The following is a 15,096-nucleotide window of genomic DNA, read 5'->3' on the forward strand; positions in this document are numbered from 1 at the left end:
AAAATCAATTTTCAGAGGATTAAAACAAACTGTAATAGTCTTCTATTTTTTTGGTGTAAACAAGACTTGGTGGGGGATGGGGTAGAATTAGTTGATTTCTTAGGAAACTTGTAATCTGATTACCACCATGGAGGTGTGCTCATCACACTATGGGATGTAAGTTTCCAATTCATCATCTCTTGGATGATGAATCTTTTGTGAATACAAAGTTACCCTTATCTCAAAAAAAATTAGTGTTGTCCTTCATTGTGCCGCTCTTTTTAGTTATCCTGTAATTTTCGCACGTTTACTTCATATATAGTTTGAACCCCCTGGATGAAAATTCTAGATCCGCCAGTGTATATATGTATATTCTCAACAAAGAAGTACCTCATGTTATTGAAATTTTCTATAAGCTTATCTATAATATGGCTTTCTACTAATGTAGAAGTCTTTAAATTGGAATCATATAGGACTTTTTCAAGGTTATAATGTTGGCTTCGTGATACATATAGATAAGAGTGAGTCAAGTACTGTAACGCTTAAACGCTTAAGCACAACAACCTTTTTCTAACCCTTTTCACAATTTTCCTTGTTTGATTAAAAATGTGTGTCAACTTTCTTTGTTGCTTTTCCCTTTTTTTAGACCTCAAGACAACAATTTTTTTTGCTTTAATTCACATGACAACATTCTCAAAAAACACAACAAGCTCAACAATCACGCTTTCACCTTTCTTTAACAACTGCTCCCCCACATTTAGTTTTTGCATTCAAATTAACTTTTGAAGTGCAGAAAAAAGGAATAGAGTGAACAATTTTTGCATTCTCTAACTCTGATTCGGGCCTATCTGACTCTGTTGTTATATTCCCCCAATTGCCTTCATTATGTATTTTGAGGATAAATGGAGTGGAAGACCATGTAATCTATTTTCAGTTTCAAAAAGACCATGTAATCTAATCCACCAATAAAAATAAAGGCATTGTACACCCATTCACATTCAAATTCTATCGGAGCACACCCAGATGTCTGAAACTTGAGTTTCAAATGAGTTTTTTCCCATTTCCTATAGAAGTGATCGGCATCTCTTTCCGGAGGAAAAGAAATTGACATCCACTTCTTTCATAAACTTGAATCCCTGGTGGAGAGTGCCAATTGTATGTACCCATCTGCTCACATCTGAACTTGTTGGTACCTATGTTAGCCTCACCATCAAATCTACCTACAATGCATCTTCCCAGAAGGTCCTCTTCTCATGGATCAGTGATTCTCTGATTTTTGTTATGCTGTCCTACTGTACATGACTATGCTTGGGCTCTTTAGAAAGCCACCTGCTCTTCTTTACAGCATCAGCATATGTGCTCTGCAATTTGGGAAATCAGGCTCTGATGGAAGTGAATAGCCGTTATCCATGAATTTTTCAGTTTATTTGCTAGATCATCCCATCCGCTATCATTTTCTTGAAGTAAGAGGGATGATCATCTAGACCATTGTAATACCACAAAACTAAGGAACCTCCTATATTTGTTTAACTTCTAGGAGCAGAAATATACATATGCTTGTTCCTTTGAACTTCCATTTCCTGAGTCTGGTACCATGGAAGCCAAGTAGAGTAATTGACACAACCAGAGAAGCAAGTTTCTGGTAATATTCAATCTGCTAGTTGAGTTTATCTCTGTGCTCGACCCACTCATACGAAGTTTCTGAATTCTTACTTGGACTGGCTCTCTGTGATGTCATAAGACTTGTGACCTGCAATGAAAATATATTCTGCTATCCATTAATGCACTGACTAAGTATTATTTACTCAATCACTAGAATTGAATGATTGACCAAAAACAGAGGCTCTTCAGTTGAGTTTGAACTAGAGAGAAGGGAGAGCTACCTTTCTCCCTCTAGCATATCTATTTTACTCACGAAACCTCCTTGGATCAATACAACTTTATGTTCTGGAAAACAGTAAACATGGATACCTTTTCTCTTTGTTGAAACCTTTTAATACTCCAATGTGTTTGTAACTTTGTACGACATTTATGGCAAATGGTTAGGCTATCAATCCTCTGGAGCTTGCTATGGAAGCACTCAAAGAAATTCAGTCCCGCTTCTATATAGATTTCCCTGCGCATCCTAAAGAACAAGTCTATGAATTTGCTACACCATCAACCATGAAACCAACTCAGTGGTTTTGTAAGTTCTCAAGTCTTAGTAGGATGAATTTGAAAATTTTGAGCTTATTTTCTCCAGTTGTTTTTATGTGCTAAATTATTCGCTCACACAGATCCTGGGGGTGGAATCAACCAAATTCCTGGTGAGTGCACTGTTTCTGGAGATGTTAGGTAAGTTTCTTCTTCAAAGCCTCCTTGAGATCTTTCATCAAATGGTGATATCTAATCACATCTGTTTCTTTGCAGGTTGACTCCATTTTACAAGTATGTGTTTTGTTCTTTTTTTTATCTGGAATTTTAGTTATGTCTCTCTTTGTATGTGGCATTTTTCAATCTCTGCAAAATCAATAATTTTGAACTTCTGTTTCAAAACAGGAAATGAACAGCCGAATCTCTTGAAAATAGTAGGAATTCTAACAATGCATCTTTGTTCAGTGTATCAGATGCTATGAAGAAATTACAAGAATATGTTGATGACTTGAATGCCAACATTGAAAAACTTGATGGTCGAGGCCCTGTTTCAAAATATGTTCTGCCAGATGAGAACTTAAGGGGAAGGTACGCTATACTCCTCTTTGAAAAGATGAGAAATCAGATGATTACTGGGAATTTTCCATAAAAACTAGAGATCAAGTAATTTCTTCCATAGTTCATCTCACCATTTTTTTCTTCTAACTTTTCATTAGTAATTAATTTTCCACTTTAATCCCCACCAGAATCACTATAAGTTTCGACGAAGCTTCGTCTGGAGTTGCTTGTGATCTCAATTCTCGGGGATTTCATGTACTATGCAAAGCTACCAAAGAGGAAGTTGGGCATGTAAAACCATATTCTATAACCGGTACTTTGCCATTGATAAGAGATCTACAGGTGCATAACTTTTTTTCAAATTTACTTGTTTGGTCTTCTCAAATCTCAACTTTGCAATATCTTATTCATTATTTGTTGGCAGGATGAGGGTTTTGATGTTCAAACTTCTGGCTACGGTACAATTTCTGTTTTTGTAGTTTCATCATTCTCTGTTTCCTACTTTCCTTTGTTAGAGTTAAATTTAGTGATTTTCTGAATGAATAAGACAATACTATCAGGACTGGTTATGTTTCTAGATATACAATGAAAACATTACTTGCCAGTTGCAATCATCAACTTGGACGCAAGCTTGTGTGACTAATCCTTCTGACTTTTTCTGTTTTGAACCACAATTTCAAACTTCCAATTGGGTATTAGTTGGTGTTGATAAGCTTGAGTAGTAAATGTTCAATGATTAAAAACTAGGAGTGCAAATATTGTCTGAACTGCATGCCTAACTATGAAGGAGACGGGTGCATTTTAACATATTCCTTATCCCTTTCGTTTGTTTTGACCTTTCTCTTCACCTTTTTTAGCATTGGGTATAAGGATATCCTGAGTTGGTGATGCACGGCCTATTGTTAGTCAAAGTTTCTCTTTCCTCAAAAGAGAAATTGCCAAAACTGTTTTTTTCTAGCTGGAGAGCTTCTCAAAATTTGCACCATCTCTTGTCACATCCTTTTAGATTTGGATTTAGCTCCTGATGGATAAGCCGAATATATGCTTGGCAAGCTCCCTTGTGCGTCCAGAGTATTATTGATTGGGAAGATGTGACTTTTTACCATTTTTATACCAGATATAGCTTCAAAAATCACCCTCCAGTGCCTTACATATTCTGAACTGCGTCACAAAGAACCAAGGTATCTTCAGCTCATAGAATCGAGGTATCATTAGCATGAATATGTGTACATCATTTCCATGTATAAAATCCCTACTCCAACTCATTAGCGGAGCTCTGTTCAGCCTATAGCTAAGACCCTTCATAGATTGTCGGCATGTATTATAATATTTCTAACTGGAATGGTTGTCTGAAGATGCTTTTATCGATATCTGTAACATATTTTCTTACTTTGATACAGTTGCATTTGCTTAAAATTATTCTGTGTAATTCATTTCCTTGTTAATATTGTCTAATTCTTCTTTCTTGTTATTAATTGAGTCTAATAAACTTCTGTTCGAATGTGAACTTTTTGAAATGCAGGCTTAATGGCTACATACCATGCAAAGAATGAATACTGTCTACTGTCTGACATGTGCCAAGGTTACCGGGTCTTTGCAAGCATCATCGCACAGTTGGAAGATTGATATATATGAGGTTTGATTACATCACAATTCAGAGACTGGTTGACAGAATTAGGTTTTCGATATAATACATGAAAAGTAGATCTCTTTGCTGATGACTCCTGCTATAATAGTGCTTGTTCTTTGTTGAATCTGTGACTAATCTAAATACTTGAAATGACCTTTTAACTTATATTTGAAGTCAATTTTAACTTGTTAAAAGTAAATCCCCAGCATTACAGTATCATTTGTTTGTCATTATTCTTCCTATAGCCACCTAGGTTGGTGTATTGCGCGTTCAGAATCTGTGAAATAGTTTGCTCTATTTTGTCCTTAACATCCAATTTGTTTCAGCTGAGATTCACTTATGTTAGGCTGGTTATTGCAGTTTTTGATTCCGCAACCCTTCACTTAGAACCACTAGATTGATGAGATATACAAACATTTCTGCTTGCTTTCCGCGTACTAGACAGAGATTGAGAAATCAAAACCATTGTACTCTACATGACTCTTGTTTCAAGAAAAACATAATGGAATCCTTTGTTAGTTTTACTTTTGAGTGATTCAAAATTGTATGCATCTTTTGGACAAGAGAAGTAACTCTTTGTGAAAAGATGCATCTTGTAGAACGTCTAGCTGCAGAAAATAATCACTTGAAATCTTGACTCTGCTTCTTGTCACTCTTTCCAAGTGTTCATTTTCTCTACAAAGGTGGTTTAAGAAATTTAAAAGTTCTTACTTTTCTGAGATGATAATCACTATTAGCTGAGTGACCGTACAAGAGTATTGAGTCGACCCTTTTTGTTACCGTCAAATGACTTTTAACCCCTGTACGTTATGTTCACCCTGGTGACGCGGATAACATTCCATTCTTTTGAGTCACATTTCTAAATAAATAAAAAATTGGACCATTTCTCGATTTATGCATGTTATCCTTGCGTAGGGGTCATTCTAATTTTCTGTGTATCGTTCCAATTTTATTGGACGTCTAAATCATAAGTATTGTATAAGGGATCATACTGTATCCAAAAAGTGGACTTCTGGCAATTCCCACTCCCTAAAATGTCATAGCTTGCCTGTAGTTATGTTTTTGTCTAATTAATTTTTTGGGAAAATTTTCAAAATGTCAATATTTTGATATTTAATAAGATCTCTTAGCCACATTTTTAATATTTATTTAAAATGTCAATATTTTAATTTGTTATGTATTTGATTTATGTATTTTTTTTTTATTTGTTTGATTTGAAAGAATACAATTATTTAATAACAGAAATGAGAAAATCTGGGGAGAGAATATTTAAAAAAGGAATATATCACTTAAATCAATCTCCATTTTTCTCCAAAATCATGTTCTTAATCATGGATGGTGAAATTAAGAACATCAAAAAGTGGAACATATTGCCAAATATATTCTTCTTTTATTTGTATTGGAAAGACATTACTAATTGTATCTCAATATAATCTAATCATTAGAATATGATTTATGAAATGATACAAGATTCTGGAAAAAAAAATGGCATACATGGTGGAAATATACATTGATCGTGAAAAAAAAGATACATCTATGGTTAAGAAACACAAATACATTTGGCATACCTATTGGAATGACTGCAAACTAAAAAAGAAATATAATGTTCTTAATAAAAATACAAATGCCGAGTAAAAGAAAAACAATTGATAAACAAAAATTATTATGATTACATTTTTTGCAATTTTCTTCTCTAACTCTCTTTCTTCTTCTTTTTCTTCTTCGTCTGCTATATTCCTTTTTTTTGATTTTTTGTTCACCAAATCCAAATTTGAATCCGTATTCACTTGTGCATTAGTGACCCTATAAGCAAAATTCGAAATTATTAAATATGAATGTATAAAACATCAAACAATTTATGATGTATGAATGTCAATATAGATTACTACAATCTATTGAATCTCAAATATGAAAACAAAATCACAAAGAAATCGAATAATAGTGTTTTAAAGACGAAAAATCTGAAATACATAAATGAGGGAAATGTCACAAAATGCTTGGTGAATATGAAAACAAACTCATAAAAAATCGAATAATACTGTTTAAAAGGAGGAAAATCGAAATACAAAATATTTGGTGAATATGAAAAACAAAATCACAAGAAATCTCTTAAAATACTTGTTGACTTCGAATTTACCTTTATCAATGGGTGAAAAATCTTTTGAATTAATTGCGAGATTTATTGAAAAAAGTGTAGGAAATTCGAAGACTTGAAAGGAGGGATTTGGGGTAAAACCTAGAAAGAGGAATAAGTGGGTAGTGGGATTATTTTTTTTAATTTTTTTTTACTGTATGATGGAGTAAAAAAGGCTTGATTTGAGAAATAAAAGGATAGAAGATTACTTATATTAGGATACAATTTATTTTTTAAAATATTGACATATTGACATTTTTAGTAGATATTTTTAATAATTATGTTAGAGATTGTGACTAGTTTGCTAATTTTGCCTAATATTTTTAGACAAAAAAATGCACAAATATCTCAATTGCAATGTGTCAAATGTCAAATATGTTGAGTAGATATAGTAGCTATGTTTGCTTCACTTTCTTTTAGAAGCTTGACAGATTTTACTTTTTTTACAACAATATTGACATATCTCTAGTATCTAGGACTATTCTATGTTGTAACCTTTTCACACATTCTGAAAGCTAAACTCATTAACCCATATGCAATTTTCTTGCCCATCACTCTCATTTGGTCCATGCCCAATATCATTCATAGCATTTTTTATATGTTTAAATTAATTAATTTGAGCTTTCTAATATTTTTCTCCTATTTACCTTTTGCTCAGGGAAAACAAAAGAAGTCACTTCAACTGGATATTCCTAATTAAGTGTTACACTATAAGGCACCATCTAGACTTAGATTGGATACAAGTTCAATTGGCTAACAAATCTAGCAAGCTTGGGATATAAATTAATAACTAAATCTAAACACTTTGTAAAACTAAATATATATTTAATTAAACATGGGTGTTTGGTATGAAGCAAAATGATTTGTCAAAAGTTTCTTACTTATTTTCTAGTGTTTGGTAAGTAAATAAGAAAATATTAGTTCAAAAATATTTATATGTTACTAGCAAAATACTATGAAGTCGGAATGAGACAGTTGAGTAGGGGTTTGAGGGTGGTGGCGGTGGGATGGTCAAGGGGTAGAGATTGGGTGGATAGGGAGGAGATAATAAACTTAAAATGTCATTATGTAACATAACTTGTTTTCCTACTTCCATTGAGGAAGTTATTTTACTCATTTTTAAGAAGCTTGTTTTCCTAGAGAAAATATTTTTGACTAATCCAACATAAAAATATTAAAAAATATTTTCCTCTATACCAAACACACCCTTAGTGAAAATAAAAAAGATTCTTAGTTCGATTTATAACAATGTATATCCAAGCGTGAGAAGTAGAAAACAATTTCTCAAGTAAGTCATTATAAGTGATAGTATCTTTAGATAATTTAGTATGAATCTTACTTTGTGAATAGTTGAATTATATTCGGTTACAGTTTTAAAATTTTGAAATCGAAAGTGTATCCAGTAAGAACATATCAAAACGTCAAAACTTAAAGTAAGAACTATTGAATTTGACATGTATCATGTATCATATACATATCAATTAATTTGATACACAACGTTTTAGCTATTGAACATTAGAGTTTATGTATCAAGTGTATTTATTGGGTAATGTGTACAGACGTATAATAGATGAATAAGTTTGGGTGTATGTATCTGATAGTAATTGCCACTGATATGTAAAATATACCTATTGTTGGATCTGCAACAAATATGGAACATGATACATTACATAAAACAAAGGTTATTGTAGCAGTGATGTATTAGATTAGTGATAACACTAACAAAGACTAATGATACATTGAAAATATGTATCTTTGATAGTGATGGCCGTGCAATGGAAGATCCAACTTCTCCCTTCTTTTTTATAGGTGTTTTTCGACAGTAGATTTAGAACTCGAGCATGCATCCTTCTTCGACTTCTACACTCTCAAATTCTTCATGTTTAATGGGTTGTTTCGATCTATTTTGATAAAAAATTTCATCCTCAATCAAATTGGATAAGCCCAATACTAAAAGAGGGAGCAAAATCCATATGTATCAAAAAATTGTAGATGAAAAAGCTGATACATGATAAATGATACATTTGGTACAAATTTTTGTATCAAGTATCAATACTGATAAAGGTTATGTATCAAAACTAATATTTGAACACGATACATTATGCATGATAAAATTGTAATGTATCATAATGTTGAAACGGAGGCATTATACATTAGTTTAAGAAACAAAATCAACTAGATACATTAAAAATTTGAATCCATATGTATCAGAAAAGATGAACAACCAAAAAGTCGGAAAAAAAGTCAACAATCTGATCTGCAGAAAGCAAAAAAAAACTGACGAATAAATCCTCCTTTGCTCTTTATCAACTCTCGTATCTTTTTTTCAGTGTCAACAAATGGCGTCACCTATGGATCTCGATCCAAAGCCCTTACCAGAGCCACCACCATCTGGACCTTTTCCCCTTTTTTGAGTGTTTTTTCCATAGTCGTTTTAGAAGTTGAAGATGTATCCTTCTCGGACTAATTGGGTAAGCCCAATATTGACAGATCGACCTTCATCTATACGTATCAACAATTTTTTAAGATGAAAAAACTAATTTTCTTTTAAAAAAAATCAAAAATTGAAGTGATGGAAAGAGATCTGCCTTTTGAATAACTTGAAATCATTAATTGGAAAGAAAAAATGAAATTCAAAAATGGATCAATGAAGGTAACTGTGAAGAGATTTGTGACGTGAAAAAAGGAAGCAAAATCATGAGTATGAGCTTTCAAATTGATTTATCCGAAAAAGGCGATGATGCAAGCAAAAGAGGATATTTTTGATATTTTTTGAAACGGTAGGAAAAATAAAAATATATGATAAAAAAATGTGTGGTGTTTGGTAATTTTTCCATAAAAATATCTTATTATGTATATGTGTTACAACACATTTATATTGTGTATATTCATTATAGCCCCAACATTGTATAACATAAAATATATTCAAAATATAATTGTGTGGACATGACATTTTTACAATAATATCCAAGCTAAAAATCTGCTCTCCCAATTCAATAGCAGTTGTTCACTATAAATTTGATACATACTTTAAGAAACAATAAATAATAGGGATAATATTATTAAATTACCTTTTAAATATGTTAAATTTAATGAATTGAGAAATATATTAGATAATGAATAGTATTTAATAATAAGAGTAAAATAAATACAAAAGGATAAAATATCTTTTGATTTTCTAAATTGGACAAATATTATTAAACAATTACTTTTAATATAGTGAACAAATAAATATGAACGCTAGGAATATTGTACAACATGTTTTACACAAAATATATCATGTGAAGATAGGATTTGACAACAATATCGAAAAAGCAAAAAATATGATGTAATATAATAGAGAAAAGACATAAAATCACCACTAAAGTTGTTCCGTATTTGCATAAAGACACCTCAACTTTGGAAGTGTCCTATCACCCCATAGAACTATTTAATATCTTTGTAAATGGGTCATTTTGACCCATTTCTTCATCTGGGTTGTTACTACGCACATGAGGCGCGTGAGGCAGTGTTTTCACTGCCATAACCAACTATAAAGTGCCACATGTCGTTTTATTTCTTTATTATTAATAATTTAATTAATTTATATCATCTTCCCCAAATTTAAAGAGAAAAGAGCCGTTGGTAGCCCTAAAATCGATTTGAACTTTTTTTCCAAAGCAAGCTCAACGTTGGTGCTCTCTCTTTGACGAATTCATTCTTTTCCATTATCTTCTTCCCCCAAATTCAAAAACCCAATTACCTTTTCTTCGTCTTCTTCAACTTAGAAGATCCATTTACTTCATCCATTTTTACCTACTTTTTTTCTTGTCTCTTGCTTTTCTTTGTTTCTTTTTCTTCTTTTATCCTCTTTTTTTTTTTAAAAAAAAAGAACAAAAAAATAAATGTAAACTTCATTATTCGATTGATTAGAGAGTACTATGAAACTCCATTTTTATTCTTATTGTTTGTCTGAATATAGAACTCCATTACCTTGCTTTAGTAACTTGAGAGTGTTAGGATTTTGCCCTGATTTTCTTACCATAATTTAAGATTTATTTTTCTTTAAAGAAAAGAAAAAAACATTACCATAAATATTTTTACTTTTCCTGAAAAGAAAATATAATATTCTTTCATATTTGGTTTATTCTTTCCTTTTAGGAAAAAGGTTTTGGAGTAACTAGTTCTTTTCTAGTAGGAAAGGTTTTGAACTTTATAAATATAGGTTTGTTTCTTCTAACACAACAACAATAACATCCACAATGTAGTCGTTTAAGAGTCTTATTTATGGGGAGATTTATTCTCTCTAAAGTTTCAATGTTTTTCTTTATATTAGTTTTGATATAATAATATTTTGATTTTTAGTATAAGTTTTTGTTATCTGATTTATCAACTATATGATTTGCAAATTGTAAGCTTCCGCATGACGCCCTAATCACACCTTTCATAACCCAATAGAGAGTTGATTTTTTTTAGTGATGTTTTAGTGGCGAAAATAGTGCTGTAACAGGGAAGCATCATGGAGGCTACGTTGAAGGCGACAATGACTGCTACTTTTGGAGGATTTACAGCAAAGAACAAAGGATTTGAGTAATGAAGGTTGAAGAAGAAAGAGGGAAAAAATGAAAATAAAGTTAATAAAAATAGAAAAAATGAAAATGAAAATGAAACTAAAAATTAAAAATAAAAAGAATTTAATACGAGGCAAACAACAATTGGTGCGTGATTGCACTTCTTTTCTTGCAATTGAGGTTGGGTGAAAAGTGAGATATTTATAACTCTTAAATTGTTCAATTAGTAAATAGGACACCCACAAAATTAAGGTGTCTTTTTGAAAATTCGAGACAACTTCAGTGGTGACTTTATGTGTTTTCTCTAATATAATATGAAGAATTCTCATATTGGTACGGTGGTACCTACTGCCATATAATTTTTAGTTTTTCTATTAATAAGAATATTAAAAAGTTGAAAGAAAAAGGTTAACTATACTAAATTAAGCTATAAGTAAGGAATACCAACCCCTATTACAATAAATATATTGCTCTTTGAATATATTAAATTTGATGTGATATATATTAGGCATTGATTAATATTTAATAGTAACGATAAAATAATTATAAAAAAATAAATTATCTCTTAATTTTTTAAATTGAATAAATATTATTGAACAACTATTTTTAATATAGTGAACAAATAAAGATAAATCGAGGAAGTATTGTATAATGTATAACACGTTTTACACTACATATATTATGTGGACATGGATGTTGCAACAGTATCGAAAATGCCAAAAATATGATTTAATATAATATGAACAATTGTCATATTGGTACCTACTACCATTAATAATTATTTTTAGGTTTTCTATTAGGAATATAAAAAAAATTGAAAAAAGAGGACAAATATCATTCTTAATTTTAAATTCACCGCACCTCTTCTAAGCCTAGTTTATAACATCCATACAAGTAAATTATAATAATAAGTAATTAATGAAAGAAACTGATATAAAGCCATATATCCATGGATTTTTTGAAAATAAGCATTCTTCAAAACTTTTTCCTCTTTGTTGTTCTACAATGTCGCACATAGTGATTAATTTTAATCATAAAGAAATTAATAAAATAAATTCAAGAGAAGATATTAATATTGGGTGTTTATTTAATTATAATCAATATTTTTAGGTGAAAAATAAATAAAAAAGATTAAAAATTTAGTAAAAGAAAAGATAAATACTTTTGTTCTTCTTGGCATCTGTTATTTTGGCACAAAATCTTTTTTGGTTCTTAAAAAAGAAAGAGTTCGAGAAGGTTCAATTGGTATCAATGCTAATTTATTTAATTTAAAAGAGATGTCACATTACTTCTATTAATTTATCTACGCTCCATGTGCATCTCCTCATTCTTGTGACAACACAATTGATGATCTACATGCAAAAACTTTCTCAACTCAGAAACTCAAGCAATATCCACACTTCACTACGTTGAAAATGATTTTTATCTGCAATTAATTAACCGTCCTTGAAATTGCCTATTTCAGAAGGACTATGAAATTGTCTTTCTTTCTCTTCCTAAAGAAATCTGCACATCCTATCCTGGTAGAAATAGAAGCAAGTTGAAAGAATATATTATTGTTGGTCAAATATTCTCTAGTCTTTTTATTTTATATGCTAAAATAAATAGTTTTTAGAAGATGAATACTTTCAGTTTTTCAGTAATTATTTTTTTCATGATTTATCCTTTGTATTAAATATTTTTCTCCAAATTCTTTTCTAAAATTTAATACTTAACATCATTTAATAGGGATAGTTTAGTAAAATACATATATTAATAATTATTTTCTTAATGGGTGTGTTAAACTAACTAGTGACAAGTAAAAATGAACGGAGGAAGTAATAAGATAATAATAGAAAACAGAGATAAAATTCAATCGTTAGAAACATCAACAACTAACATGAAAAGAACTATACAAGTGCAACAACAAAAAATAATAATTAAGAAAGGAATAAAGATTTTACTTTAGGTATTAAAGTTTTATATAATATGAAACTGTGAACTCTAAGTCACTATGAAGTATAAATTGAAGGCTAAAGGAGAAAGGCTAACGTAAGGTACTAAGGTTAATAGTTAAAATTTATATTGGGATAAAGTAATAAATTACTACATTCTTAACGAGTTATCAATTTATCCAATAATATAATATTAAAAATCAAAACTGAATCAATAACCTGATTATTTTTTTTAGTATGAAATCATTAAAAAGTTAACGTTTTATCAACCAATACCCTTTCATCAAAATATTACACTGATTTAAATAAAAAATAAATAAATTATGTATACGTTTCAATATATACAACACTCATATTACAACACATTTATATGGTGTGTATATTCATTACAGCCCCCACCATTGTACAACACAAAACATATTCAAAATATATTGTGTGGACATGACATTTACAATAATATCCAAGCTAAAAATATACTCCCTCTTGTTCATTATTAACTTGACATAAACCTTTAGAAATAATAAATAATAGGAATAACATTATTATATTATCTTTTAAATATAATTCTTTGAGAAATATATTTTAGATCGAATAGTATTTAATAACAAGAGTAAAATAGAACACAAAATGGCAAATTATCTGTTGGTTTTTCAAACTGGACAAAAATACTTTCCCTCTCCTGTTGTCTAACAATACTTGTCCACTATTGAATTTACAAAGAGAGTAAAAAGCAGTAAATGATTGGGATCATTTTATCAACTATTTTTAATATAGTAAACAAATAATTAAGACATACCACGTTTTACACGAAATGTATTATGTGGACATGGATTATTTTATCACAATATGGTAAAAGCTAAAAATATTATGTTACTATATAATATGAACAACTCCAGTATTGGTATGTACCAACTACCATATCAAACTTTGTGAAAAGAAAAGCGTGAGCTTAGCACTTGCGTTCCCATATTATTAGCATGGCTGATGTAAAGCAGATTTTGGGCGATCTAAATGAGGATTCATTCGTAACTCTTTTGAAGAAACTGATCGGCGAGTCGAAATATGTACAGAACAACCCACCGGAGCTTATCCCGGAGGAAGACAGGAATGTGAAACATGTTCTTGATATCCTTAATCCATTTAGCACCAACAATGGCGGACCACTGATCATCAATCATATTGTTTATACTCCTAATAGGGGTAATCTTATTGTGGAGTATCCTGGTACTGACCCAAAAAAAGTTGTATCTTTTGTTGGAATGCATCTGGATGTGGTTACTGCCAATCCTGATGAATGGGTATGCATGTAAATTACTTATAATTTTGCTACATCTCTTTATGTCTATTACATTATTTTTCAAAATATCTTTGGTATTTCGTTCCGTACCTTTACTATTTTATTAGGTACTTACTATCTTCCACGTCCAACATTAGAAATAGGGGTGATAATTTCATCCCATATAAAAAGAATAGAGTTATTTTAATCATATTTATTTAAATTGATCACTCATATTTCCTAAATACGTAAATATAAGCTAATCTATTTTTAGTGCTTATACAAACATGGACAAAATGAGAAAAATATGAAAATTCATGGGTTACCCACTCATAATTTATTTATTTATTTTAGATTTACCCGCTCATAATAAAAAATCCTTAATTGCACTAAAAATATATATATATATATATTTTTTTTTAAAACATTAGGTGGTTAGGGTGAATTTTTTTCTTTTAAAAAAGGGAAAAGGGTCTAAAAAATACTCCAAATTTAGCCGAAATTGTTGTTACGATACCAAACTTTATGGAGGACCTTTTACCCCTGCACTATTTAATAGTGTATTTTAAAGGTATATATGTGCCCACGTGGACACAATACTATTTATAATGATGCAATATTTTTGATGTCCATGTGAGCACATATATACCTTTAAAATACACTATTAAATAGTGCAGGGGTAAAAGGTCCTCCATAAAGTTTGGTATCGTAACAACAATTTCGGTCAAAGTTTAGATATATTTCAGACCTTTTTCCCTTTAAAAAATTATGTAGGAGGGGTTGGAGGGGGGTCCGGATCCGTGGAGGTAGGGTGGAAGTGGAGGTGTGTGAATTTTTTTTTAACTATTTCTTTAAAAAAAATTGATTTTATTTTTTATTTTTTATTTTTGGGTGGGTGGGAA

General features: G+C 30.5%; 2 protein-coding genes across 6 annotated transcripts in view; both read left to right on the plus strand.

The window, feature by feature from the left end:
• Positions 1–15,096, plus strand: part of LOC102595902 (acetylornithine deacetylase) — a 52,942-nt gene that overhangs the window by 6,921 nt on the left and 30,925 nt on the right. For 3 of the 5 annotated variants that reach the window (XR_001474080.1, XR_001474081.1, XR_001474082.1), the window contains exons 4-10: positions 2,026–2,164; positions 2,256–2,313; positions 2,389–2,406; positions 2,578–2,700; positions 2,859–3,012; positions 3,095–3,128; positions 4,193–4,306. Coding sequence is in view for 2 of the 5 variants with exons in the window: in XM_015311102.1 (XP_015166588.1) it covers positions 2,026–2,164; positions 2,256–2,313; positions 2,389–2,406; positions 2,578–2,700; positions 2,859–3,012; positions 3,095–3,128; positions 4,193–4,296 (630 nt within the window). In the remaining 3 variants the exon portion in view is untranslated. Of the gene's footprint in view, positions 1–2,025; positions 2,165–2,255; positions 2,314–2,388; positions 2,407–2,577; positions 2,701–2,858; positions 3,013–3,094; positions 3,129–4,192; positions 4,517–7,092; positions 7,114–15,096 lie in introns of those variants that run through there. The other 2 variants (XM_015311102.1, XM_006352789.2) reach the window with 2 other exon arrangements.
• Positions 13,844–15,096, plus strand: part of LOC102596243 (acetylornithine deacetylase-like) — a 4,335-nt gene continuing 3,082 nt past the window's right edge. Inside the window, exon 1 of the mRNA XM_006352790.2 lies at positions 13,844–14,216. Within this exon, the coding sequence (XP_006352852.1) occupies positions 13,896–14,216 (321 nt within the window). The 5' untranslated portion in view covers positions 13,844–13,895. The remainder of the gene's footprint in view (positions 14,217–15,096) is intronic.

Source organism: Solanum tuberosum, unplaced genomic scaffold (genome assembly GCF_000226075.1).
Source record: "Solanum tuberosum cultivar DM 1-3 516 R44 unplaced genomic scaffold, SolTub_3.0 scf00144, whole genome shotgun sequence".
Classification (NCBI taxonomy): Eukaryota; Viridiplantae; Streptophyta; class Magnoliopsida; order Solanales; family Solanaceae; genus Solanum; species Solanum tuberosum.